General features: G+C 38.0%; 1 protein-coding gene across 1 annotated transcript in view; it reads left to right on the top strand.

The window, feature by feature from the left end:
• CFTR (CF transmembrane conductance regulator) overlaps nt 1-27,922 on the top strand; it is a 91,908-nt gene that overhangs the window by 10,354 nt on the left and 53,632 nt on the right. Inside the window, exons 2-11 of the mRNA XM_056341239.1 lie at nt 1,628-1,738; nt 3,011-3,122; nt 9,691-9,906; nt 10,797-10,886; nt 12,281-12,444; nt 12,920-13,045; nt 16,827-17,073; nt 19,363-19,455; nt 19,975-20,154; nt 22,820-23,011. Coding sequence (XP_056197214.1) covers nt 1,628-1,738; nt 3,011-3,122; nt 9,691-9,906; nt 10,797-10,886; nt 12,281-12,444; nt 12,920-13,045; nt 16,827-17,073; nt 19,363-19,455; nt 19,975-20,154; nt 22,820-23,011 — 1,531 coding nt within the window. The remainder of the gene's footprint in view (nt 1-1,627; nt 1,739-3,010; nt 3,123-9,690; nt 9,907-10,796; nt 10,887-12,280; nt 12,445-12,919; nt 13,046-16,826; nt 17,074-19,362; nt 19,456-19,974; nt 20,155-22,819; nt 23,012-27,922) is intronic.

The raw sequence follows: 27,922 nt of genomic DNA, 5'->3' as shown, positions 1-27,922 counted from the left end.
TCCCTGAAAACATTGGGCTCTGTTTCCAGCAGTAATAAAGTTTATGGATGTTTTACCATCCAAAGTGGACTCTCCTAGCTGCCTTGCTGTAACATACCACAAATTGTGTTATTTTGCAGCTACAGTGGTGTCAAAGACTGAACTAAAACCTGTATGATTCATATGAAACTGTAGTATGATTGCAGAAATGAAGGGTAATCTGCTGATTTCTTAGGACACATTCTCTTTGCAGTAGGTGTGATATAACTAAAATTTACTGCTTTACTGAATTATGGGGATTATAGGCTGATGTCACATGCAGTTCCTAACTTCATTAATGTTAGAGTGTGCATGTGTGTGTGCACAGTTGCACACAAATAGGCTTTGACTGTTGTGCTAAAGTCTCTTTGCACTTGTGTCTGTTTGATGATGCTTTTTTACCTTTGTATTGACCTCTTTGCACCACCAGAAGCTGCAATTGAGAATGTGGATTACTTTGTGTGTATGGTATATGTTCTTACAGGCATATGGGTAAGCATCTCCAACAAGCTGTTCTTGTTTTCTAAGTGACCGTGGAAAACTTTATTGCATTTATTTTGCAACTCTGTTAACTGTTGTCTATAAAGACATTTTAAAACAAAAATTTCTGAAATTATTAAAGCTTTGCAGATCATAACTTTTATCATAATTGTAAATCACAGGGGTTTATTTTTTACAAATGGTGTTGACATATGGAAGCATGACAGAAGTCAGCCACAAGCACCTTCTTTTGCAGACATTTCATTCTTTTAAGGAAGTATTTTTTAACAATGGCAGCAAAGCAGAAACTCAAATCGGTTCAAAATACACTGTTAGTTCTTGTGGTTGCTTGTTTATGTTTTGTTTTAGTCTTGTGTTTTCAAAAAGAAGACAGAACCTGTTGCAAAATTTTGTGCAAGTTGGCACTTGGGGATTCATAGACCTTTCAGGAGCCAAATTGTTTGATAGAGTTAGTAATGGCTTATTAAGATTTTCTCTATAAAGTAGCCATTCTAGAGTTTTTTCCTGCTTTGGTTTAACTCAGAATGTCCTTTAAGTTGGTATTAAGTTTTTAAACAAGACATTTGAAAAAAGAAATGCAAAATGTTTACATATGATGGACGCAATGAAGATCTTATAGGAGTCCTGTGAAAGATTTTGTGTGTTGTTAAGTGCATACTGCAATGTAAGCTGTGAAAGGAATGCTAAAGCTATATTAAGATTTTTGTCTTACAGGGATGAAATTTAATATAGTTCTGATTAATTACTCATTTATATAGACATAGCACGTATTTGGAAATACAGTACAAAGGTCTCAATCCTCTGTTCATTTGACTGCTACTGACTGAAGTTTGGGGCATGATCCCACCCCAAAACTGATGAAGTGCAACAGCTTTACAACTATTCTTTTAATGTTAGTTTGTCAATATAGTTTTGTAAATATAATGCAGAGGTCAGCCATATTATGTCATATTGTGTGTGTGCATTTGTGTGCACATAGGCATACTTGGATGCTGTGGACAAAGTGTTTTGGGTGAGACAATGCAACTCCTGAATTAACCTATTAACCTAAGAAACTGATGATTATTTTACCTTTTTTTTTTTTTTTTTTTTTTTTTCCCCTACTTAGATGGACAAAACCAATTTTGAAAAAGGGTTACAGACGACGGTTGGAGCTGTCAGATATTTATCAAATCCCTTCTGCAGACTCTGCTGATAATCTTTCTGAAAAACTAGAAAGGTATGAAACATTCATGAGATAACTGTTTCAGGAATCATACTGCAATTTTCATTAAAAAGCTGTTGGATAAAATGTTTAAAAACCATTGGGTGCAAGCTGGCTCAAACATGTCCTCATTCATCACACGGTTGTCCTTTGGAGCTAACAGGGATCCCTGGTGCTGATGTGTCACCTAGATGTTCTAAATTACTGTGTACAGGTACCAGTGACATCTGTCCATTGACTAGCAAGGCTAGACGTACAGTTTCAGTGTTAGTTCCCTACTCTGCTGTTCGTTCTTCCCCTAATATCCTTGTAAAACCTTGTTTTATTTTTTTCTTCAACTAAGTAACATTTCCTTTGTTCCACTGTTGAAAGACTAATTGCTTCTGCAGAAATCATACCCTGACTTTTCTCATTTAGGCTTCCTCTCTTCTCTACCCTATTTCAGTGGGTCCTAATTCAGAAACTATGGTTTGTGCTGTACACTTGGGACTAACTCTTACAGAATCGGGTACCTAAATCTGGTCCCTCTCCCCTGGCCTCTGGTGTAGTTTTCCCTGGTGTGCCAGGACAGCTCACGTCCGTACTGTTGTGCCAATCCAATTACACTTAATTGCAGTGTAACATACATATTCAAAACTGGTGGAAAATACTGAGAACATTGGTTTGCTTAATGCATTTTGATAGTTTATAAATTGAATATTCTGGTTATTTGATATTCTGTTGAAAAATGGAGAAAAGACCTGAGGAAATTCTTAGGAGCACTTTAATCTGTGAGTTGAATTTTGACCATATGTTTTCTGTTTATAGCATTGCTTCTGATCAGCAATTTATTATTGAATAGAAAATTATTGTTGCAGCAACACAGGTTAAAAATAATGCTGTGCAGTAGAAAAGTCACATTTTTGATGCTTTGTTAGTGTTTTGTTTTCTGCAGACTGGAAGAGCTAGCTCTGAAACATTAATTTGCCTATTTGTGCTTTGGTCTTAAGTACAGCAAGTTTCTTTAAAAACATACAATGTGACCTTTTCATGAATTAATTCCCTGTGGGGTGATGTATGGCTGAGTATTTAAAACTGCCAAATATGTGGCTGAACTAGGTTTGAACTTTTATTGATCTATCAAGTCAATGAAGGCCAGGTCTTTGGGGTCTCTGCAAAGCTTTTTTTCATTAGTCACCTTAGCTAAGTCTCCTTGGATATACTTGAGTGAACTGAAGTATGTCAGAGCCAGAGACCCATGTATTTGCTCTTGTAACTTAACAGTCTTGTTTTTCGGTTCCTTTTCAGAGAGTGGGACAGAGAGCTGGCAACTTCAAAGAAAAAACCCAAACTTATTAATGCTCTTCGACGATGCTTTTTCTGGAAATTTATGTTCTATGGAATAATGTTATATTTAGGGGTAAGATTTGTGCTTCTCTTCAGCAGACTTTCAGTGTTCCATAAATAGGTCTAAGTCTTTGGGATTACTAAATTAATACAGAATCCTGTGAATAGCTACAGATTTTGCTCTTTCTATTGCTTTTGAAGATGATAAATACAGAGAGATACTCAGGGACCTTCATAAAAAAATATTTTCTGATAATGTCTTAATATCTTTTAAACATACATATTAGTAATTTTGAAATGTACATAGTGCTAGGTGCTGGCATATGCTTCTCCAAGTACGGGTAGAGCAACCGAAGTTTTGTATCACTGCTGAACTGAACTAATTATTTTCTCATCTTATGGTTTCTAAGTTGTTTCTAAAGAATTTTCTACCCTTACCTTAAAATAAATGACAGTGCAATTTCACATGATTCAGTCAATTTTATCAAAGTGACTGTCATTCAGCTTCATAGTTAAATGCTTTATTTAGATTTATGTATGCAGTAAAGAAGTTGTCTTCATTAGTGGTAACAATTCTGCATAAATAGCCATGTGAAATATGCTTGGATCTTGGTGCTGTTAGTGCTCCAATGTATATGATCAGGAATTTGATGTGAAGGTCTGAACTGATTATGTTTATCACCTTTCCAACACGTTAGTTAGGATTACCCTGACTTACCAAATGCACCTGTTTGACAATCCTATCACTGGGGTTAGGAGCTGTGAAAATAGTTTATTATTACTCGTGTCTCACTAGGTGTGTTGGATAGTCAGAGTGTAAATCTGAAAAATACTGTTAAACAATATGTGCGTTAAATATCCGTGTTATTTTCAAGTGTCTGCAATTTAATAGTAAAAGTGAGATATTACGTTCCATGCTTCTCTGTTCAAAATGCTTTGGTATCAGAAACTGCAGCTATAATAGCCCAAATGGTCTGAAGTGGTCAGATGTGCTCAGATAGTCAGTGTTTTCAGATGTCAGATGGATCTTTAAGCCAGATTTTTATTTTTGGAAGGCTGATACAGAAAGGAACTAATTCCACTGGCATTACTGTTGAATATTGTCTAGTCTCCCTATGACTAGAATGTCCCTAGAATGACTCCTCTCCCTGATAGAAAAGGCAGAGTAGTGTGAAGAGTTGCCATCATGCCTATGAACTTGCTGCTGACTCCTTGTAGAAGGAAAATTTCAAGCTAGGTAGATCTTCTAGTAGGTAGACGAAGAAAGGTCATAATCTGCTCTGTGGTAGCCATGCAAGATATATGCTAAGTGAATCCACACCAACACTTATACCCTCAATTTTTAATAATTCTGTATAAAACACTTGAAACATAAATAAGAATATCCTGAAAACTAAAACACAAGTCCTTAACTACATGCAGACCTTTTAAGGGTGAAAATTTTTAATGCACCAGGCAGTGTTTCAGGCCAAAGAGCGTTTTTCAGGTTAAGCATTGAATTTGGAGCCTGACTTCGGATAGTTTTATGCTGGAATGGTTCCACTCCAATAAAGTTCCATGGAGTCCCTCCTGTTTACACGGCTGTATGAAAAACAGGCTGATCTTGCAGTTTACAAAATAGGTAAATTTATTTAGAGTCCTGCGATGAAAGTCCTGTAAAATATTCCTAAGTGTGTTAATTTGAACTGCTAATGATGTGAATGTTCTGGTTTAGATCGCTGTTGATTGATTTTGATAAATTATAGTTGACTACAATTTCACTTCAGATTGAATTTTGCCTCAAGAATTATGGAAAACCTGACTGCTTTTTTCTCTTGTAACACCATGTTCAGGGGAAATAAGCATCAGTAATAGAATCAGCAAGTCACAAAGTAAAATGGTCTACAGAAAAAAGAAGAAATTCTCTAAAGAAAATGGAAATTGCTTCCCTTAAAATGCATCATTCACAGTCTTTTCACTCTATGAAAAATGTAGGACATGCTTCAGTCTGTCATGGTGCTTCATGGCAAAATAAAAACCCCTCAACCTATAGGCCTTAATATTTTGCAATCATATTTAGACTGTCCCCCAGGTGTAGCTCATAAAGAACAACTCTGAAATTTCTCAGCACCAAGGCTTGGTTTGAAAAATAAAACCTAGAGTGAAAAAGTTCTTTGTATTTTATCTTTTTGCTTCTTTCTTTCTTTGTGGATAGATACACATTCTGCTTGTACAGAAATTCTGATTCAAAATAGGGGAAATAAAGAAATTAGCTCCCAAGCCAGCTCTGTTCTCTCGCAGTTTAAGTTTCTCCAGCTTGCTGGACTCTTCTCACTAGTGAAGACCCGCAGGTCTCTTCTCACTGCCGTTCGCCTCAGTCTGCGGTCACTGCTGCTGCAGAGCTGGTTTGAAGCGATGTGCTGTGCTTGCCTTCTTCATGCAGAAGGGCTGCACGAGCAGAAGGGAGAGGAGATGATGGTTATGGTGCTGTCTGTGCTCACTCTGGAGGGCTTTTCTGCATCAAACCCTGGGCTACCTTCTAGGTGTTTTAAGTGTTGTGCAGGGCTGGCAGGAGGCAACGTGGCTAGAGTGGAAATTGATGAGTGAATTAATTGTTTGTCCAGGTAGGGCAGTCAGCAAGAGGCTCTGTCCTAGATGGCTGTTTAAGGGGCTGCATAATAACCCTTCTCTCTATACTCTTTCACCTTGTTTGGCAACTCTTCTCTGGGATGAGACCCCTTCTTTGTGGACTTCTACCCAATTCTGTCTTTTATGTGCTCCTGACATCTAATTACTGCCTTTAATATTCTAACCTTTCTTCTCACCAAGCCAGCAACTTCTTATTATGTCAGATTTGTATTTTTAAAAAAAAACCCAAAACAACAGTTCTACAAATTTAGCCTACCATATACTATAATAGGTGTTCCTGCAGAACCTGCCAGCCAGAACTTTTACAGTAATGCATTCCTGTTAAAAACTCAGCAGTATCTGAGGGCTTTTGCAGGCAGTTTTGAGGGTAATTTCCTTGCCCAGAATAAAGGCAAGTGGAGTATGTGTGGGCATAAATGTGTGGGATTGTGCAATGTTGATTTCTCTGTGTGGACTTCTTTAACGGAGTGTAATTTTAGACCAGGTGAGGACTGCAGGATTTTTGAGTCATATTCTTTGAGGTTTGTTTGTTTGTTTGGGTGTTTGTTGTTTGTTTGTTTGGTTTTTTTTCCATTTCTTTAAGAAATCACAGCTGTGCAATTCAGCACATAGGAAACAAAATCTGCACCTTTCACAATGAACATGGAAAGATTAAATCTTAGTTTAAATTAGTGATTCCATTATCATTAGTCTTCATTTTATTGAAAGCTCCAAGAGGAAAAACTTGCTTCTAAAGTTGCTGGTGTTCTTTTCAGGCCCTGCGCACGGAAATTAATGGGAGCTTTGCCATTAATTTGAATGGGGACAGGATGTTGTGCCGTATTGGCATAGGTGTAACCAAGTTGTGTGTTCTTTTGAACTTCACTTTCCTTTCAGCTCTTCTCTTGTCTAATCCCTGAGCTGTTTTCATGGCACCTTTCTTGGACTGTTGTTTAAACTCTGCTGACATCCCTGCTGTTTGTGTAGTTGTTGTTGCAACTGGCATCACAGCTTTGCTCTCATTAGATCTAGTATTTTTTCCATCTCCCCCTTTGCCCTCACGCGCCGTAGGTAATGATGTTATTGCAGGATGGACACTTGTGCTCTGGCCCCCTAGAGCACTACGACTCTTCCTCATAAATCGTGTTGTGTTAGGCACGTTGAGTTACTGCACTTAATGTATCCGTTCCCCTGCTGTTCAAAGCAGCTTCCACGCTTCACCTCATCAGCAGACATGTCTTACAATTTAAAGAACAGGTGGTATGGCAGTGAAACAAAAATCTTGCTTTTTATCAACATGCTGGCTAACAATTTGGGTACTTTGCTGTGGGGATCAGTTTGATTCTACTTACATTTTTCTCTTATATTCATCCCCATTAAATGTATATTTCTACTCAGGCACAGCAGCTGCTAATATTAACTTAGAAATGGTTTTGGTATCATATCCCAAAGGACCCTAATGAGGATTTCCTGAAGCTCTCACATATAGGTCATGGGTGTGAGTGAGGAGGCAGGGAGGGACATGAAAGTCCCGAAGCACTTCTTGGGCACATGCCAAAACAGAGATGTGCATTATTGTATTCAAATACAGAGTGATTGAGCATATGGGGGATACACGTAATGTAAAAGTTATCCTTGCGTAAGAATAGCCATACCAGGTCAGGTTAGCCCATCCTGTGTCATACTCTTATTTTTCAGATCTTTGCTTTTTAATTAAAGTTTCTGTAAGGAGGGCATTTCTGAGTTTCTTAATGGCCTATGATGAATGCAGAGGGAAGAGCAAGGACAGGAGAAGGAAAAACACGACTCTTGAAAACTGATTTTTCTGTCGGGTGCACACATCTCATTCCTTTTTTTAGGCAGGTCATTCTGATCAGTTTATTTATCCATATTTATATCAGTGGGTAATTTTGAGGTTACAAGAAAATTGAAAAACAGGTAGTTCTGCTTTGATTTGTATGTAGACTAGATAATAGTATCTTTGGTACATAAACTGATAAATCTGCACTGTAAACCAGTAGATTTTTACGCCCCATGAGATAGCAAATGATTTGGCTCATTGCCAGCCATTATTCTATCCTTAGTCTGTAAATCACCTTTTTTCCCAGCAAGCTAGGCATGTATGCAATACCTTTATAGTCACAACAAACACAGCAGCAAAGCATGGCATTTTCACTGGAATAAGAGTAAATACATAAAAAAAATAATCCTATTTTCAGCATATATATAAAACCTTATCTTGGAATCTCTTAGCATGAGAGCACCACGTTGTCCTTGAGAGGTGACTGTTTTGTATTTTGTGAGTTTTGGGGAGTTTTGGTTTGCCACTTTGGGATGCATATGGTCTAAGCACAGCTGCCTTGGATCACGTGTGTTTTAATAAACACTCCTCCCTTTGCCTAGTAATAACATTGAAGTCTTTGTCAAAGCTGGCTCCAGGTTTACAGCACTTGTGTTGGGGCAGAGTGGTGTTTAATGTGGGAAATGTAGTGTGTAGCACAGGTATGCTATTTGAGATGTAAAATTTCATATCTTCTGTGGAAAGAAGTGAATGATGAATATCAGCTCCACCAACAGTGACATTCAGAAAGGGTTACAGTACAGGTTGTGGAAGTACTTAGGCTCGTGTATAAGAGACCAAAAGGAACCTAAAGGAGAAGGGAAAAATTAAAGGGGATTTTCCCAATCTATTTAACACTGTAAAACATTAATTACAGCTGTACTTCACTAGTTCACTTCTCTCTGAGGCACTGTATGGTGGTCTGTGTGGTTTTCAGCTGGAAGGCAGTACTAATAACATTTTGGCAGAATTTAACACATCTGTACAAAAAAGTATTCGATAGTTTTTTGTTGTTTTTTAAGTATCAGATTATTTCTGCAGAGACATAGCAGAAGGAAGGATAAGGAGACATGCATAAAAGTTCTAAGCACTAGGTATTTTTACGCTGAATATAACAATGAAACAAGGGAGCACACACATACTTCATACCCCTCAGGAGCCCGTGCAGAAGATGAAGCAAACTGCAGCACACTGATTTTTTGCAGCTCTTCAGGAAGGACTGGGGAAGGAAAGAGGAGGCAAGAGAAGGAGATGGACAAGAATGAGGTTATAGGAGTGAAAGTATGAGAATGATGGGGCCATGAAGGGAAATGGAAGGCAATGGTGAGATAACGCTAGTGAGGTTTAATTACAACAGAAAAGGAGGCTAAAGACAAATGTAATAGCAGGCTGAGGTAAAGTCAGGGCTATAGCAGGTCATTTGGATGCCTTGCAGTTTAGCAGTTTGATACTGCCACTTTTTCATCTCCTGCTCTGGTTCTCTACCATGTTGCTCATCTTGGAATGAGAAGTGCTGGGGCTGCCAATGCAGGAGGCACTGGTTTCTCTCTGGGACTTTTATTAAACTTGCTTCCCCTACTATTTAGGCCCTCTCATCCTGCTTTTGTTACAACCGTGGGTGTGATGTCTAGAACTGTTGAGTAGGATGATCCAAATTGTTTATATTTTTATTCTGTTGCTATTTCCATTTACTTTGTTTTACCTATATCCTCGCTGTGTTTTTCTGTTGATGTTCACTTCAGGAGCTGTGAGTCTTCCTGTGTCCTGTAGGTCCAGTAAAGTGCAGTGAGAACTGTTCCCTAGGGGCCAAAACAGAGATCTGGCCTGATAAGCTGGATTCAGTCATATGACGTTGCTAATCTATTACAACTCTGAAAAGTAAATGTTGGAAGCTGATATCATTTGTCACTTTTGTAGAAAGTTATCAAACTAAATTTACAAACTAGATTTGCTTTGATGGAGTTGCTGGAGTATCACAGGTTAGGACAGCAATAAGTTGTCTGTTCTCCTGGGCAATTATTGCAACTTTCTGTGGTTTGTGCAACAAACAGACCTCACTTCCTTTTTTAAGATATAAAGCTGTAAATCTCAGTTGGAAGGACTTGAATTCAAATTTTAAAAATTCAAATGTTAACCGTTTTGAAAAAATGAACAAACTACTGACCAAAATTATTTTACTTGTTTCCGTCTGCAGGAAGTCACCAAATCTGTGCAGCCCCTTCTGTTGGGAAGAATAATAGCTTCCTATGATCCGGACAACTCCGACGAAAGATCCATAGCCTATTACTTGGGCATTGGCTTGTGCCTTCTCTTCCTTGTGAGAACACTACTCCTACACCCTGCTATATTTGGTCTTCATCATATAGGAATGCAAATGAGGATAGCTATGTTTAGCTTGATTTATAAGAAGGTAATTGTTTCATGTACACTCAAAGCCAAACCTCTGTCTGTAGCCTACGTAACTTTTAGGCCAGTTCGTTGAAAGATCGATAGTTTTGTTAGTCAAGGTACACAAAGCACACAAAAGAATAATGTGCCTAACATCTCTGACAGCTCTCCATTTCCTAAGTCCAAAGAATTAAATACTTATCTACAGCTGCTTTGCCTGAAGTCAGCCTCTGTGTGAGTTCAGACTTGCTTGATATGTGGTGAGGTGCCTTAATTGTTCTACCACTGTGCTCCTGTTATGCATGTGTATTGCAAAGGAAGAATAACATGTGCTGGTGGCCAAAGAATATTTTCAAAAGAGGATTAGAGAAGAAGATTTAAACAATAAATATAACATAGAAGGGAATGAGTTTGAATGATACTGTGTGAGATCTCAGATACTGATGCATTGCATGTTCACAAATCCAAAGATTTAAAAAGGTATTTAGTTTTACCCATACCAAAAGCAGCTAATTTAAACGAACATGTTAGTTACTCTAGTATAAAGCTCACTGTGAAAACATCTTTCAAAAATATTTGCCAAGATAGGCACAGTAGGAGTTTTTTGAGGATGCACAGCAGCACACAGCATGCATGCTTAATTAAGATTTGCATTTGCATATATATCTATATACATAAAATATTCAACAGAAAGCAAGGACTGAGTCGATAAGTCAATATTTGTAAAGCAATTTAGTGGCTATATTAAATTCAAGTAACATAAATAACAAGTTTAATGAGACTGTAGCATAAGCAGATAAGTGAATTGTTATTTATACTACTGTACCATTGCTTATTATTTTTATCTGTATTTATTATTTTTGGGGGATGGGTTACATAGCCATTTTTCTATGTTTTTGTTTTCTTTTACAGATTTTAAAACTGTCAAGCAGAGTTCTAGATAAAATAAGTACTGGCCAATTGGTCAGTCTTCTTTCCAACAATCTGAACAAATTTGATGAGGTATGTCATCCGTTACTTAATCTACTTGATGATCCATCAAATACAAATGCAATACTTAAAGCTGTTCACGACAAATAATAAGGAAGGAAGGAGCATAAATGGCAAACTGCACTGAGTGCTCATTGTAGATAGAAAATGAATCACTACCTTAAGAAAATGTGTTGGCATGTGGTCATGGAAATGCTCATTCTGATACTTACGACATCCTTTATCTCCTATGCTGATTAGTAGAGGAAACATAAAAACCAAATATACCATAAAAACATGCTTGTTCTACACTCCAGTGAAAACCTGCCAGGGAACCTCTGGGTTACGCAGTTGGTTTCACAGAGGTCAGAACTTGCTGCTTCAGTCTTTCCATACTATTTTGGTGGTTTTTTTTCCCTGACCATTGTATCTTTTTACTGAGGTGATCCAGTCTGTTCCTGCTGTTGAACAAGTGATGTTGTTCAGCATCCTGTTACTGCTATTACCCACTCTGCTAAAAGTGATTAAGTGTTGACATAAGACCTTATTAAGAGTCATTCCCAACACATCCATGTTAGCACTTTCAAAGTCTCCTGTAAAACTTTTGTTAAAGATGCAGAGGTAAATCCCTGCTAATGGCTTTGGGGACTGAAAACTCTATGACCTTCTGTTCAGCCTGTATGCTTAATTGGCCCATTGGTAGGATGAGGTTTGCTTCCTGTGGAAGAAGCAAGATCAGAGAGACGTAGGCACACGGCTGGAACTGCAGGGTGTATTTCCTTTAAGCACTGTTTTACTATATAGAGCAGTATCAGCTAGCGCTGAACAAGCTAGGACAAGTGACCTATCATTGCTGCAGTGTAGCTGCTGTATCACAGACCCCTGTGCAGCCTTATCACAGCATTCAGTCCAAAATCTCCCCAATGTGATGGAATGTGGCTGAAGTAGGCAGCAATCTGTTTTTAATTAGCTGTGCTCACGCAACAGTCTTCTCTTCACCAAAGTAATATATTCCTCCTATAACAGATTAAATCACTCTCAGTACACTTTTCTGTGTATTTTTCTCATCTTGCAGTGGTTGAAAAAGCCAGCATTCATGGAAAATTCTGTTTACTTTTACAAAGCTGGGATTTTTCCTCATGCATGTACATAGCAAAGAGACAATTGCAGACTGAACTTTGCCTTACAAAAATGAAAGTTTAGGTGTGGAATGTATATGTATTCCTGCACTGTCATCATAATTAACACCCAGTATGCAATGTGCTCAGGATCACAAATCCTCCTTTATAAACTTGTTCTACTACTGGAAATACTGGTACCATTCTTCATTACATTTTTCAAAGTGTCAGTTTAATGACGACTTCTTTTTCATGTAGTTTTCAGAGCATATCTGTAACTTGTATTATTATTTTTTTCTGCTTCCACAGGGTCTTGCCCTGGCTCATTTTGTATGGATTGCACCTTTACAGGTGGCACTGCTGATGGGACTGCTCTGGGATATGTTAGAAGCTTCTGCATTTTCTGGACTTGCTTTTCTAATAGTCCTGGCCTTTTTCCAAGCCTGGCTGGGACAAATGATGATGAAATACAGGTGATGAGACTTTTAAAATATTTCAATATACTTTCCTGAAACACATTGGTTTAACAAGTTTATACCACTTAAGAGTCTCTAGTTATGACATTATTACAAAAGAGTAGTCCAAAGAGTGTTGGCTGTGTTGGTGAAGTCACGGACAAGCCTTTACTTATTTAGCGGCAGCTGTCTAAACTTAAAATGAATGGTTTAAAGGGCAGTAAATAGTGCTAATGCTTTGTAGAATTAAAACTCCTTGTTTTAAAATAAGTGAGTTGATTTATTCTTTTTAGAGCTTGTATCTTTTCCTTGCTAAAACAATTACTAGATTTCTAATAATTTCTTTCACATTCTTCCTAATATTGCTGTTAAAATAAACATTTTAAGTGTAGGCATATAGGGAAAGTGGTTTTGTAAGATATATAATGGGATACAAACTAACTATACAGGAAGGAAAAGATGAAGATTGACCTGTTGCTTTTTTACTTTGTAGGAATAAGAGGGCAGGAAAGATCAATGAGAGACTTGTCATCACCTCAGAAATAATTGAAAATATACAGTCGGTTAAAGCCTATTGTTGGGAAGATGCAATGGAAAAAATGATTGAAAGCATCCGTGAGTAAGTGTTCTCATTTGTTAGTCAAAATTTTTATATGCTCAGAAAGAAAATATTAGGTGGCTAAGAACACCATCTGTGGTCTTGTTAGTTAAGTAAAGCACACAAATATTAATCCTTCATAGAGTAACTGTGCATTCCCACACTGCAGCTTGGTTTTTTCCCCATTTTGTCAAGTTCACTCTGGAGGTGATTTTTATTTTTTTTTTAATTTGCTTCCTCATTTGTTATTATGATACTTCACTCATTAGTTTGCGCAGGTAAAACAATTGTGGCATCTGTGTTTGTTTCTGGCCAACCCTATCCTGATCTTACAATAAAAAGCTCTTTTGTGATGATTACATAAGGTTTTATAGACTTTCCTATTCTGCGATGAAGGAAACAGTATGAGTCCTCTGAAGCTATTTTCTGAGAAATGCAATAAAGCTGGTTTTAAATGTTACATGCAATCTCTGAAAGGATTAAAGTAGTGCAGCTTCATGTATTCATCCTGCACATTTGCCTTAACGTTTATGGTCTGTAGATAGCCTTGAGTAATGCTTATCTCTTCAACTAGTATCAAGATTGAACTGGAACTACCAAGACCTGAAGTAGAAAGGAGATAAAAGAGCTAACCTAGTTAGCTGAGAGCTATGAGGAGGAGGTCTTTATTACCAACAGGGGGTCAGTCCTAAGGGAAGGAAGGAGAAGTGATATATTGATTGGTGGGTGGTGCTGCACTAAAGCTGTCCCATGTGTTTGTTTAGTCCTTTACAGAGAACTAAAATTCTGTGCCAGGTGTGTGATTGGGAAAATAAAAGAAATATAAGTGTCATATTATCATGTAAATAAAAGAGATGAAACTATATTATTACACAAACATCTTGTTCAGCTGCTTTGTGAAAGACAATTCAGAGAAAGACCTGAATTCCTTACCTTAAGAGATTATTCCTTACCTTTAGAATAAGGAAGATAGGGAAATTTGCAGTGATTTACTATAAATGATCAGAGAAAAATCAGTCTGAATCCAGGTCATGAATTCCAGCTCAAGGATGGAGGCAGGTTAGGATTCCCCTTGTGTCAATAGCCACATGAATTGCTTTTAGAAAATTTGAGACCACATGTTGTAAGCAAATCCTGTTGACATGAATTAAATAAATTGTAATTCACAAAATGGTCACAGAAACCTGGAAAAAGGACTGTCATTTTATGATCTCTGTTTTCTAAAATAATTTATAGTGAATTTTGTGATGCTGGAATTCAATCTTTGTTACATTTTTAAAAGACAAGAATGCTAACAATACTACAAAATCAAAGTATCTCTCTTCTACTTCTCTGCACCAAAATACAATATTTTTTTTTGAGTGATCCAGGAGGTCACTTGGTGAAGATATCACCAGAGCAGGTCAACCTTAGGAATGTCAGTTTCAGTTGAATTTTGCTTGCTGAAATCAGCTCTGCAGGGCCCCCCAGTCAGTTGGCTTAAGCTGGTAGGAAACGAGACAGTGTGTGTGAAGCCATGCCTGTATTTTAGCAACAGTGTGTTACAACTCAGTTGTTATCAAACTGCTTCTGCATGCTGACATTTTCTGATGCAACCCAGTTTAATCAACTCTAATGAACTAGATAGACCAGTGCCCTTTACTCTGGTAGACTTGAGCTGCCAGGGCTGGCCATCCTGAAGGTGTAACATTGCTGCACGCAGACTCCCCTGGGGAATTGTGACACTTCAGGGGGACCAATGTGATCTGTCTCCTGTGTGCCCTTTTAAGTCTGTACTGATAATAACTGTTTGTAACAGGTGTCTGAACAAACATACCTGCACTCCTATAGGCTATGCAATGTATTCAGAGAAGTGAAAAACCACACCACCAAACTGGTCCCCTGAACCATAGCATAGCGCTGCAGAGAGTGAAGTCCAAGGCTGGAAGTCTCTATACTTTGTCAGGGGAAGATACGTCTTTATATAAAACAAAGAATCTCAAGCTTGTGTATTTGTACTGATTCTTGTAGCATCACTTCAAAAACAGGCATATGCTGGTCTACACCCTACACATGCACAAGGCTCATAGTGTCTCTTATATCTCTCTCAAGTGCCCATATTGTGTCAGCAGGGTCTGTCCCAAATGAGTGCTTCATTTACAGAGCTCTCAAGCCTGTATCACAGACAGAGCCACCTCTGGAAAACTTTTGCTTGTGGCTGGTACTTGGGAGCATACTGAAAAGGGTTAGTAGTACTTTGATTCTCCCTCTTCGGAGTAGCAGCTGTGTGATTCAGCACTGGGGAGCTTTATGATAGTTTTCACCCAGTCATTTGTGTGGTACTGGACAATTACCAGGCCCCAAAATCTCTGTTAACCCTATTCAGTGCTGCCATCCACAGTCTCGTAGAAGCTCTGGAGGGACCTCAGGGCAGTGGCTACTACTATGGTGGTGACCTGCATGCCTTGGCTACTTTCTTCAGGCCTCTAGTGAAATACAGACTTAACAAGAAGTGCTAGGCACCCTGCTCCAAAACTCAGATTTTCTGTCAGGATCTTCCAAGAACACTTTGGCTGACAAAAGTTGGTAAGATGCTGGATGTGTACAGATGTCTCGTGCATGCGGTGTGGAGCTGAAAGGGGGTTCCATACAGGTCTAAAATCCTGGATGGACTTTTCATGCAGACACTGGCTTAATATCAGCAGACACATAAAGATTACGGTGCGCAGCCTTGTAATGCCAGGTATTACTATCACCAGCATGACTGTGAACTTCTGCACAGTATCCCAGTCCTTAGAGCACTCGCCCAGTGAATGGGTGCCTTGGGGGTCTAGCTCAATCTCTAGCCCCAGTTAATTGCTCTTGCAGCAGAGGTGCCGATGTTCAGGCAAAGCTGAGATGCAGGGCACCTGGGGAATGTGAACAGCGTCAAAACGAGAACAGTCAGCAGAAAGCTTCAGCACTGTGAGTTAGAGCTATCAAGTCAGAAAATGAATTACACTCCCTGGATTGTTTCTCTTTTTATGTGAAAGCTTGCTGTAAGATACATAGACATTGTGAAAGCAGCTAAGAGTAATCACCAGTTGCATTCCTGACGGCACAGCAGTCAGTAAGCTACTCTCTAGATTGAGCTTCTATGGAGAAAGGGAGGTGGAGAGCAGACTCCCTGCCTTCCACCTCTTCAAGCTGAGGTTAACCGACACCTTACTTCATGGGTGAAGCTGTTAGTAGGGTGCTCTGCAAAAGGAGATGGCACTGTAGTTGAACTGTGGATTTGTCTTGGGGTTTTTTTTATGGCCATGTATAGCAAATCTGACGTTTCCAAGTGTCTTATTTCTAGGGCAGTTGTGTACCTAGATGACCAGGTGAATATGGGTTGACACTTCTGGGAGTATATCACATACCACAGCATTAGATGCTTAAAGATGGTTGTACCAGGAATTTTGTGGTACGAGGTATCTAAATCATGACATAGAGTATTATCATTATTATTATTTTTATTATTATTATTATTTATTTATTTTTTAATTTATATTTTATATAAATAAAATATAATATATATATTATTTATTTATAATTATTTATTATTTATTATTATTATTATTTTGTCTGACATCTCTGAACATAGGTGACAAAATTTGACTCCAATTATTTTTGAAGTCCAAAAATTGTTTGCAATAATGCTTTTCAACTGCAATGCTAGAAAGTAAGAAGGATCAATGAGCCTCTGAGTTAATTGTTTACCAACAGTGCCATCCAAAAAGTTTGTAATATGTAAACTGTGGAATCATATACTAATTATTCGTATTTATTTTTTTAACAGAACTGAACTGAAGCTTACCCGAAAAGCTGCTTATGTGAGATATTTCAACAGCTCAGCCTTCTTCTTTTCAGGCTTTTTTGTTGTGTTTTTAGCTGTGCTTCCGTATGCTCTGATTAAAGGCATTATTCTCCGAAAAATATTTACCACCATTTCCTTCTGCATTGTTCTTCGAATGACAGTGACCAGGCAGTTTCCTGGGTCCGTACAGACCTGGTATGACTCTATTGGGGCAATAAACAAAATACAGGTAGGGTGCATACACTAAAACCTTCTCAAGTATGTAAACTAATTCTTTATAGCATGTTATCTTGTCAGTTGATCAACAAGGGTGCACAGCATTTATGCAGACTTTCTGAATATGCTATATGTCGCTCTGACTACACACCATGAAATTCATTATAAATCTTGATATTGTTATAGGGTTCCCCAGGCAGCATAACCCCAGGAGTCTTATGCTACCTGCACGCTGCTTTTTCTTAAACAGTGGCATTTAATTATTTCTTCTCCTTGCAGAGTAAGGGACTTAATAAAAATATATGAGTTATAGTGTTTAAGAGATTTTTCCTTCAGAAAAGGAAGTACAAAATTTGTACAGTTTTCTATAACATGGCTTCCAGTAGTTGCAGTCACAGATCTTCTGTTTTCCTAGCTATTAGTGGCAAGAACAGCAGGAGACTGTGCATCTTATGCAAATGTGCACCTCATTCATTATGAGTAGTAAACATAATTAAGGTACCAGTCAAATAATTATGACCTGCCTTACCTACTGAGATCAATTGCTCGTATACCAGCATGAGAAGCTTATCTGCAGAGTTAAATCAGGGTGAGTTCTCATTAACTCTGTTTTATCTGCTGGTCTGAAATCACAAAGTAATTATTTTTCTATTTTGGGGTGAAATCTTAGGCTTTTTTTTTTACGTATTTATAGATGGTTTTTGATAAAACATTGGTTTTATTATTTTTAGTGTGATAAAAATACTTAATGTGGAACTTAAAGATCTTAATCAGAGATCTGAACCTTAATGTAGAATAAGAAGCAGGCATTGGATTTTCATGATTTTCAGCTGGGCAGAAAATTTGAGAAATCTAGCCATAAAACTTTCTATTTGACATTCAGAAGGCTGCCTTGTTGGGTCCTAATTTAGGCAGTCCTTGTGCTCGCAGATTCCCTAGGCATTTGTGGAGGTATCCTGTCTCTCCTGTGTTCTGGAAGAGTGTATGGGAAGAGAAGTGGCAAGCCTGGTTGTCATGCCATTGCCCTTACTTTGCCATACGCTTGTCTTTGTGTGTATTAGCTCTGTGGATGCTCCAGAATCCAAAAATCATCATCTCTTTGTGGCAGGTTTGGTGTAGACCCCATAGAATGCACAGAATCCCAGAACACGAATGCTCTTTGCTTGTCACAAGAAACAAACAAAAATAATAAACCACTCATACATTTCTCTGATTTAATTTCCTCATCAGTTTAGAGAGTTCACTGGACCAGATATGTTCACTGGGTTATTGTATTTCCCTTGTAGCTAGATCCATGTTTTCTAGACCATGAAGTGTTTCAGGGTCAGTCTGCTTTCTTTATCACTGCTCCAGCAACTCCACTGGATGACCCCACCACGTTTGTTATGTAAGCCTAGCTATCATTTCCTTTTTTTTTTTTTTTTTTTCATAAACTGTGTGTGTTTGACCTTCCAGTTTTTTTGGTTCCTGCCCTTTCAACCATCTGCTTTATCACTTCACTTCTTTTACTTGGGAAATTTGCAAGTTTACTGTAGATGACTGATTTTCCACCATATCTGCTTAGTTTGTCCACTGTATTGCCCATGTAGACCTGCTTGTTTCCACATAGTTTAAGAAGGCAAAGATGGTACCTACAAACTGCATAACCTTAACAAAACAATAGAATAAACAAGTTATCTTTCTTACATTAGCATAGTCTTACTCTTTTTTCCTAATAGTATCCCAGAAGGTAACAAAAGTGTCACGTTGCTGACTTGTGTCATTTGAAATTACACTACTTCAGTGGCGCACTCGCCAGGATAATTATCTGCCTTTTTTTGTTTTGTTGTTTTTTTTTTCAGGGAGACATGATTCTAACCCTTTTAAACGCTGGCAGTTTTGGAATAGGGAGGTAGCAGCATGTAGGTGCTTTGTTTCACTGTTAGCAGAGTGCAACCTTCCACATCCTACTTCAAACCCAAAAGTTTATCTGAAAAGGATTAAGGTTGAAGGGGTGATGCTGCCTGACACAAGTCCTGAAAGCAAAGGAAATGCCAAGTTTTGAAATTCTTTCTAAACTAGAACCAAATAACTTTAAGGTTATGTTTTCACTAGCAATGAAAGAATTGGTAGTTTCAAGAATATTTCTGCGTCCAAAAGATGTTGTATAAGCTATATTTATGCCTCTCTCTAAGATGCTACAATACAATAGCACCATCAGAAATACTAGCTAGTGCTCAGTGTTGGCAAGTATGTACGGCTTCATGTGATATGGCAGTCATCTCTCACTGTTTCCTCTCATCTGCTTTCATGGTTTTTCTAGGATTTCTTGCTGAAAAAAGAATATAAAGCCCTGGAGTATAATCTAACAACCACTGGGGTTGAGCTGGACAAAGTAACAGCTTTTTGGGATGAGGTTAGTACTTTTACCCAAACTAAATTAAAACAGTGTGTGTCTTTTTAACCAATATTTGCCTTGGTGTTCTCTAAAGAGAGCAGTCTACACTCCTTCATTTTAACTGGCTTCAGCTATCAACAGGCAAGGAATATATTGCAAGTAATTAATGCATGATATCGCATTGTCCATGGTTGAGAAACTTCGGGAGTGACCTTTTAATAAGTGTTAAGGCCCATAATAAGTAGTTAATTTTGATTTAAGCCAGCCTGAAAACAATCAAGCTGTGGCACGTGTAAACATTGGAATGTAATTCTGTAATAGGCAAATTTTGTTTGTGTCCACAAACTTAGAAACAAGTCCAATACATAAATTAAAAAATATATATGTTTAAGAACATAATAAATAATACACAGATAGGCAAAGTAACATCAGAAAAGTAAGTGTTTTCATAAATCCGTAGTATGATATACATACCTGCATATGCATGCTTTATTTATTTTTGATGTCCATACAAATTCACATCTGTGTATGTTGCAGGGAATTGGAGAGCTGTTTGTAAAAGCAAGCCAAGAAAACAACAGCAAAGCTCCTAGCACTGACAACAATCTCTTCTTCAGTAATTTTCCACTTCATGCCTCTCCTGTTCTTCAGGATATAAATTTCAAGATTGAAAAGGGACAGTTATTAGCTGTTTCTGGATCTACTGGAGCAGGCAAGGTATTTCTATTTCTGTTGTTTCAACAAAAGACCTAATAATTTTAAAGAACAATATTGTGATGTTATCTGTATTGTTACCTGCATTGTTGCTGTATTCTTGCTATACCGCGCTTGTTGTGAAAGTGATGGCTGCAGGAAGGAGTATGAATAAACTGTAAATGTCAATAAAATGGCCAATGGCTATTTGGAGTTCTAGTCTGTGGCCAATATGAGAGAGAGTTTGCTGGATACTTCTTGTACATACAAGGATACAGACTTAGTAAGGAAACAGCAATTTAAATGACAAAACTATTTTTCCGTAGGAAGTAAAGGAGATTTGCAGGAATAATGCAGGTTGAAACCTAAAGTTGATGCTTATTGTGAGAATCTCCCTGCTTTTAAAACAGTCAACTGGAGAACATAGTGTAGATATCCAGATGGCTCAATGTGGTTGAGAGCAGACCTTTTTTTTTTTTTTTTTTTTTTTTTTCTTTCCTGCCTTGCTAACATTTTAAGGAAAAATTTGAATACAAGATGAAAGTAACCTGACAAGCCTGACACTAATTAGCCAGCTAACTGAGATGTGTGCCCTGGCCATGTGGTATACCTGGTCACTTGTGCTACAGTTCCTGCAGTGCCTCACTCGGATGAGCTCCCCGAGTCCCATGTGAAAGCCTGGGGAGGTGCTGCTGAAACCGGTGGCTTTCTGAGAAAAGTTGTGGCTTAGATTAATCATTATTTTAGAATTCCAAAATCTTATCAGTACATTTAGTTTGCAGATAATGCATCCAATTAACCTCATTAATATAAAATGAGTTGAACTATGATATTGTTATTCACTTTGAACAGCAAGTAATTAGATGAGTCTTTCATCTTCACTGGTTTTTCTGAAGAGATGTGAAAGTCAAAACAAACATTGATTATGTGTGTGGCAACTTTTCCTGTTTAACAAATTATTGCTGAACATATTCTGATTTCTTTCACTTGCACAGGATAAAAATCTTTGGTTTGTTGGAGTCAATGGCAAAGGATCCATCTATTTAAATGTGATCAAGTCTTTGATATTATTTCTAGTAATGATACCAATAGGAAAGAGCAAGGGACTCAGGACATGAGGTTGTCCTCAAGCTGATATGTTGAGGTGCATGTTACTGTGATACTTCTGAATTAAACAGAATAGCTTTCCTATGTTGCCAATAATCTCAGGTGGCTATTGCTAAAGTTGATAATTGCAGTACAAAAATGTCAATTAGAAAGTGCTGAAGGACATATGTATATCTCCTTTATTCAGCTACTTAGGAAATAGAGGAGAATTCAGGTTACACTGAACAGTTTGTGTGAGTATATACACACTACACTTTTCAAGGCAAAAAAGATAAAAGGCTTATAATATTGTCGGAAAGATTTACATAACATAAGGTTTACACCACCCTCTCTCTCTCTCTCAAAAAAAAAAAATTATTCTTCCCTTATACCCTCTTAATTTAAGGTTTCGTTCATGTTGCTTGAGTCTGTTACTATATATTCCAGGAATTGTCATGTATGTGAAACAGACAGTATACTTAATTTATCTGTATCAGAATGAAGCCTGACATCAGCTCTTTAATACTGCTTCGGTATTAGATAGGATTTGGTTTAGTTTGTTGTCTTTTTTTTTCCATTTATGCGGCACAAGATACAGTACTTTAATATCCAGTGTGCAAAACATACTAAGTGGCTGTCCTTTGCAAGATCAGAAACTTCTTACTCAGCATTTTGGAAAATTCAGATTCTGATATAATGGAAAGAATCCTGTGAGACTCCCCCCACATATTGTATAACTTGTCAAAGGATCTCTGGGCTTGACAGCATGAAACTGTGACTTAGACAGATTTTTAGATCTTTGACTGTTACGTCCCAGCTTTGTTGACTGTTTATTATTGATAAGAACACCACTGGAATGACTCCGTAACATATTTTTCCTTGTATTTCTCAATTCTATTCTTTGATCTAGTAGCCAGTGATGTGTGACAAGGTTACTACAAGCTACTGATTAACTTTGAAATTATAACATGTCAGTATTGAAATTGCAATCAATTCTTTTATGAAGGGAAATAGTAAATTTACTTAGGTCATGTATTCACGTAAGTGAGTTAACAGTTACAGAGGAAAATTCAGATCACTGAGTAGTTTGTGAGCAATTGTACATACATACACAAAGAAATTGCATTTTTCAAGGCAATACAGATAAAAGGCTTATAAACACTGGTGGAATTGTAAACATGAATTGTTTGTTCTTTGTACAACACAAAATAATCCCTGATGTTAAAAATCAAATAACATTCTCCATAAATACTAATACTTTATATGTCTTTATGTGTCTCACAGATACTCACACTTTTACTTTATAAAATTACTGGAAGTTTAAATAAAACTGCGTACTTTTGCAGCAGCATGCCTTTTTTACAAGATACCTTACAAAATTTGGATTGTTCATGGAATGAAGTTTCTCTCATTTCAGAGGCCTTTCAGAACCATATGTTTCATGAAAATCTCCACGAATTGCAGCTTGCGCTAGATCAGTACTTGCAGGGACAGTCTTTACAAGACAAATGTACCATTTAAGTGACTTTCACTTTGCTTAGCAAGCATTTCTTTTGGTTGTACAGATCTCTGATATATTAACCAAGAGTCAATGATTTTTCAGACTTCTCTTCTGATGTTGATAATGGGAGAATTGGAACCTTCGCAGGGTAAAGTTAAACACAGTGGAAGGATATCCTTTTCACCTCAAGTCTCCTGGATCATGCCTGGAACAATAAAAGAAAACATAATTTTTGGTGTATCCTATGATGAATACCGATACAAGAGCGTCATCAAAGCCTGCCAACTAGAAGAGGTCAGTCATGTAGGACTCTTTTAAGACCTGTGACCCAACCCAAGTGAAAAAAACCAAAGAAAAAGTCAAGGAGTACAGTTTTAAGTAAACAAGACATTTCTGAGATTCAAGCAACTCAGCCTGGCATCCCACTTTTGTGGAATTGCAAGTCAGCCTGTTGCCAGCTCCTTGAGACATAAGCTGACAGCGCTGGTTCTGGTAGTTGACATAATGGGAGCTAAGTAACCTGGCTCAGATATTCTAAGGTGTCTGCCTTCTCAGTCTTCATTCCTAGTTAGAAGCCTGGGTAAACATTTTAATGTTAAAGAAATTATGTAAAAAGTATTGTTCCTACACATTTTCTTCACTTTTCTTCCCTGTAAAGAAGCTTTTCCTTACAGTCTTGGAAATTAACCTGTTTTTCTCCTTTCTTTTGCACTTCAAAAATGTCTCCAGGGATAATTAGAATTTTGTGCCAGAAACCTGAATTATTTAGAGGTAAATCTTGACTGAAGTTAGGTTTTTCTGTGTGCATGTTGAAAATTCTCACACTGGAAATGATTGCAGGATCGATCTTTGTGTGACATGTAGCCCACAATTAGTACAATGACGTGGAAATGTCCTTGTGTGTGTTTGATGTTGCCAGAGGGTAGTGCAGGTAAAGGTATCTTTTCACATTGCAAGATACAAACGGAGCCAGCATTTTAGACCTTTGCACCCTTACAGCGGTGCCTTAAGATCAGGCATTTTGTCTGTAACATGTAGATGAAAACAAAAAATATTTAACTGTGCTGAATAGGATCTGTCTTTAGGCCACACAGTGAAACGTATTTTCGTTTAGCGCCAGTCAAGCAAGAAAACAATAGCCGGTCTGTTTAAAAATAAGACGAAGTTGCTGTGCTTTATCTCAGAGCAGGTTATAGTTAAGCGATAAAGTAATCTTTCCTTATATGTTTATGGCTATTTCAGCTTCTGTTTGGATTGTGGTTTACTGGAAATCTTCTCTGAAAGCGTCTGAAGACAGGAGCATTAACAGCTCCCGTGTCAGGCTTTCTGAAGAGAGCAGTCCTTAACCTCGGTTGTAAAAGTTGTAGTTAATGCCAAAGCTCCAAGAAACAACTGGCTTCAGCAGTTCAAAAATGCCCTTGCCCAAAGAGGCTTCCCAACCCAGACCCTAGAGCAGCAGGTGGTTAATGATGGCTCAGTGTCTCGGTGTTGGTGGGACAGCTTGGTGTCTCGGTGTTGGTGGGACAGCTTGGTGTCTCGGTGTTGGTGGGATGGCTCATTGTCTCAGTGGTGGTGGGACGTCTCGGTGTCAGTGGGACAGCTCGTTGTTTTGGTGTTGGTGGGGAGGCCTGGTCTCTTGGTAGGCTGCAGCTCCTCTGTTCTTTAAACAGGCTCAATCAAGCTAGCTTTGATCTGTGTTGGCTCAGCTCTGTGCAGAATGGCATGCTTCACTTCCTAGCAGGGATCGAGTTTGGTACTTATAAGGATATTTTCTTTTGGACTGAATAAATAAATTGGGCTGGCCTGAAGAGAAGGTGGAATGATCTGGAAGGCAGCCAAATGACTTACCTTATTGCTGTTATTATGCTTTCTAGTCTCGTTAGCTTTTGCATTTTAGTTACTAAACAGGACTTAGTATGGCCGGTTGAAGGATGGATTTCAAATATTAATTCCCTGTTTATTCCCCAGTGTGACCTTTTAGGGGTTTATTATGACAAGGGTTAGTGTTTTGTTGGATTGGGGTTGTGTGTGTTCTCATTCTTCAGAAAGGAGAGGTGCCAGAGGGATTTTGCCTGAGGCAGTTCACTTTGCCCCCTTCTCTTCAACTTTCCCAGGTGGTTATATAGTCCACCCGAATGCAGGGCTGTTGCTAAGTCTAGTTCTTATATGGGCTCTTCAAGGTGAACCAAGGATCAGTGATAAAAGGGTGTTTATTTCTTTATTGCACATATGCTGCAAGTCAGTTACAAATAGCTCTTTCAGTGGCTAAGTGAGATTTACTTCCAAGCTCCATGCTCATAAAAACTTTCTTGGGAATACAAAGCCATCTTCTTTGACCCAGTGGGCAAATAGATGTGTGACTACTGCAAAAAGTAACAAACCTGCGAAATGCCCCATCTGCTTTGCCATCTCCACTGTCACCCTATAAAGGAAGCATACTGAAGATGTAGTCTGATTCCTAGATTTGATGTCTTCTACTCTTTGTCTTTGTTAGTGAAAAAAATTACTACAGATTACTCCATGTGGGTCATGTCATACCATCTACATAGCTGTGGGGCTTCCTGACACACGGTGAATAATAGCCTGTTCTTGTCTGTCAGCAGAACAGGACACTGAAGCTGGATGACATCATACAAGGTGCTCTGCACTTAGTTTTAGGTGTATGGAGATATGTAAATTAATTAAACAAGTGTAACTCAAATAATTTGGGGTGTATGATAATTTTTGGAAAAGTCGGTGCTACATTTTTCTGCCTGACTTTTTGGATGGGTACATAATTGATTTGCTAAGGAGTTACACAGCCTCTTTAGGGTTCCTAAGTACCTGAGATAAATTTATTTCAAAGTAATGATGAAAGATGGAAAGCACAAGTAAATATTTCACAGAGCTTTCCATATTTTCAGGTGTCCAAGAATAAAATTCTCACTGTGTAGGAAATCAGATCTTTATTTAGAGGTTAAAATGTGTTGTGTATTAGATTTTTATTCTGTAGAGCCCTGAAGAACAGCAAATCTGGTTATGTTAACTTTTACCTAAAAATACAGGTGGGCTTTGGTAGTTTTTGCTTGGATAGAAGAAGGATTTTTGATGTTTTTCTGAAAGATACTCTTGCAGTTTTACATTTGTTCTCTTTGTGTATGGAACCATGAAAAGTAATTGTCAATATTAAAAATTCATTAAAGAATAAACCATCTTTTTACAATGAACATTACTGGAAAGCAATGAAACTATGAGCAACAAAAGGAATTTTTAATTTCTTTTATGAGATTACATAAGTTTATAGCAATTTAGAACACTAAAATGGGCATTTTTTTAGTCCAAAGAGTTCAGGTAGCTACCTATTTTACTTCCTTGGCTTGTATACTTAGCTTAAGAAATTTCTGCCTTCGGTTTCTTATTCTTGTTGCCTTGCTGCAATTCACCTACCCTCCAGTTGTGCCAGTACATCTGTTCATGATGTCATACCATGAAACAGAAGATGAAGATTAAAAAAAAACAAATTATGATATGTTGGAGAACCGCATCCCTTGTAAATACTCTGTCAGGATGACTTGACAAAATCTGTGTAGTGCACAATACATTAGGATGCCAGTCTGTGCTTGGCTCAGTTAAGGTGTACATGTCTCTCAAGTGTCCTTTTTTCTCATGTATAACTAGTTGTCTTGCTCAGTGCCCATCACGTAGGTTTGTGACTGATGAATGGTCAGATGCAGTGAATCATGCCATACAGTAGATACTGTTTTGTGACTCCGTGCATGGGAAGTGTGTGTTTTAATAATGTTCCTTTGAATGTAGTCCTGCTTGATGGCACACATGTGGCAGCAGTATATAGGTTTCATTCATGGTCTTTTGTCCCCCCAGCTCTGCTCCATAGCTGCCTCTGGCATGTGGGGAATACCAAAGGCAACCCTGTACAAATGTATGAGAGATGAGTTGTTGAAAGCATCCACAATGAAAGACTCAGTGAGGGAGTTTTTTTAGGTCTAAGTACCACTGCTTGTCATAATTTCATGATGTCACTGTATAGACATATAATACTGAAGAAGCATGAGAAGGGTTCTCAAATGTGTCTCTGTGTGCATCATTAAAAGCATGCCTAAGGTACTTTTTAAACTTCTTTTTGTATAGCTTATATGTGTATTTACATGGTAGTGTAGCCTGCTTTTTATGTGTAAAGTGATTCAGAACGTGATTATAATTATTACATTTCTTGATTAGATTTTTCCTTTTAAGGTAAGTAGGGCATCAGGAGAGGTAAAATTGTGTTTTACAATGTTGTTCTAAATACTGGAGTTTGGAAATGGGCAGAGGTTAAGAGAAGAGCGGTAGAAGGTGATAGAACAAAAGAAAGACTGCTTTGGAGATGAGATAAAGGGACCGTTATTAAGAGCTACCTTAGTGTTCTTGATATGCAACAGAAACAGCCTTACTGGCAAAAATTATTTCTGAAAGCCTAGCACAAACTGAATACGGTTGCAGTGAGATGTAAGTGGTACGCAGACATTGCCCTTATTCTTGTGTGATGCTGAACTCAAATGAATGCCAGTACATTTAAATTTGATGATACATTCTGTGAAACATCACAGTAAAAAAAAGTTTTACAAAAAAGGCATAGGAGGAAGGCTGCTTCTTCCTTCTCCACTGCTTTCTTCTTCTTTTTTCCTTTCCTCAAGAAATAGCAAATATTTTAGCAAGCAAGGAGGTGAGTACCTTATTTAACACATTTTCTAAAATGAAGGTCCCAGTTAGCAAATAAGGAAGGTGAAGGCTTTCAACTTCTAGATCAAACCATTCCAGCACAGATCAGTAGTCCTTACCATTTGTCCTTTATTCAGAAGCTTTTTTAAAAATATTGTTTGAGTGAGTGTTGTGGTTTAACCCCAACTGGCAGCTAAGTACCACACAGCTGTTTGCTCACTCCCCACTGGTGGAACTGGGAAGAGAATCAGAAGAGTAAAAGTGAGAAAACTCGTGGGTTGAGATAAAGACAGCCTAAGAAGTAAAGCAAAAGCTGCGCTTACAAGCAAAGGAAAGCTAGGAATTCATTCACCACTTCCAGCTGGCAGGTGGGTGTGCAGCCATCTCCAGGACAGCAGGGCTCCATCACGTGCAGCGGTTACTTGAGAAGACAAATGCCATCACTCCGAATGTCCCCTCCCTTATTCTTCTTCCGCCAGCTTTACACGCTGAGCATGACCTCATCCA

The sequence above is a fragment of the Falco biarmicus genome, chromosome 5 (genome assembly GCF_023638135.1).
Source record: "Falco biarmicus isolate bFalBia1 chromosome 5, bFalBia1.pri, whole genome shotgun sequence".
In the NCBI taxonomy this organism is placed as follows: Eukaryota; Metazoa; Chordata; class Aves; order Falconiformes; family Falconidae; genus Falco; species Falco biarmicus.
The sequence above is the reverse complement of the archived record's forward strand: the minus strand, read 5'-3'. Positions and strand labels throughout refer to the sequence as shown.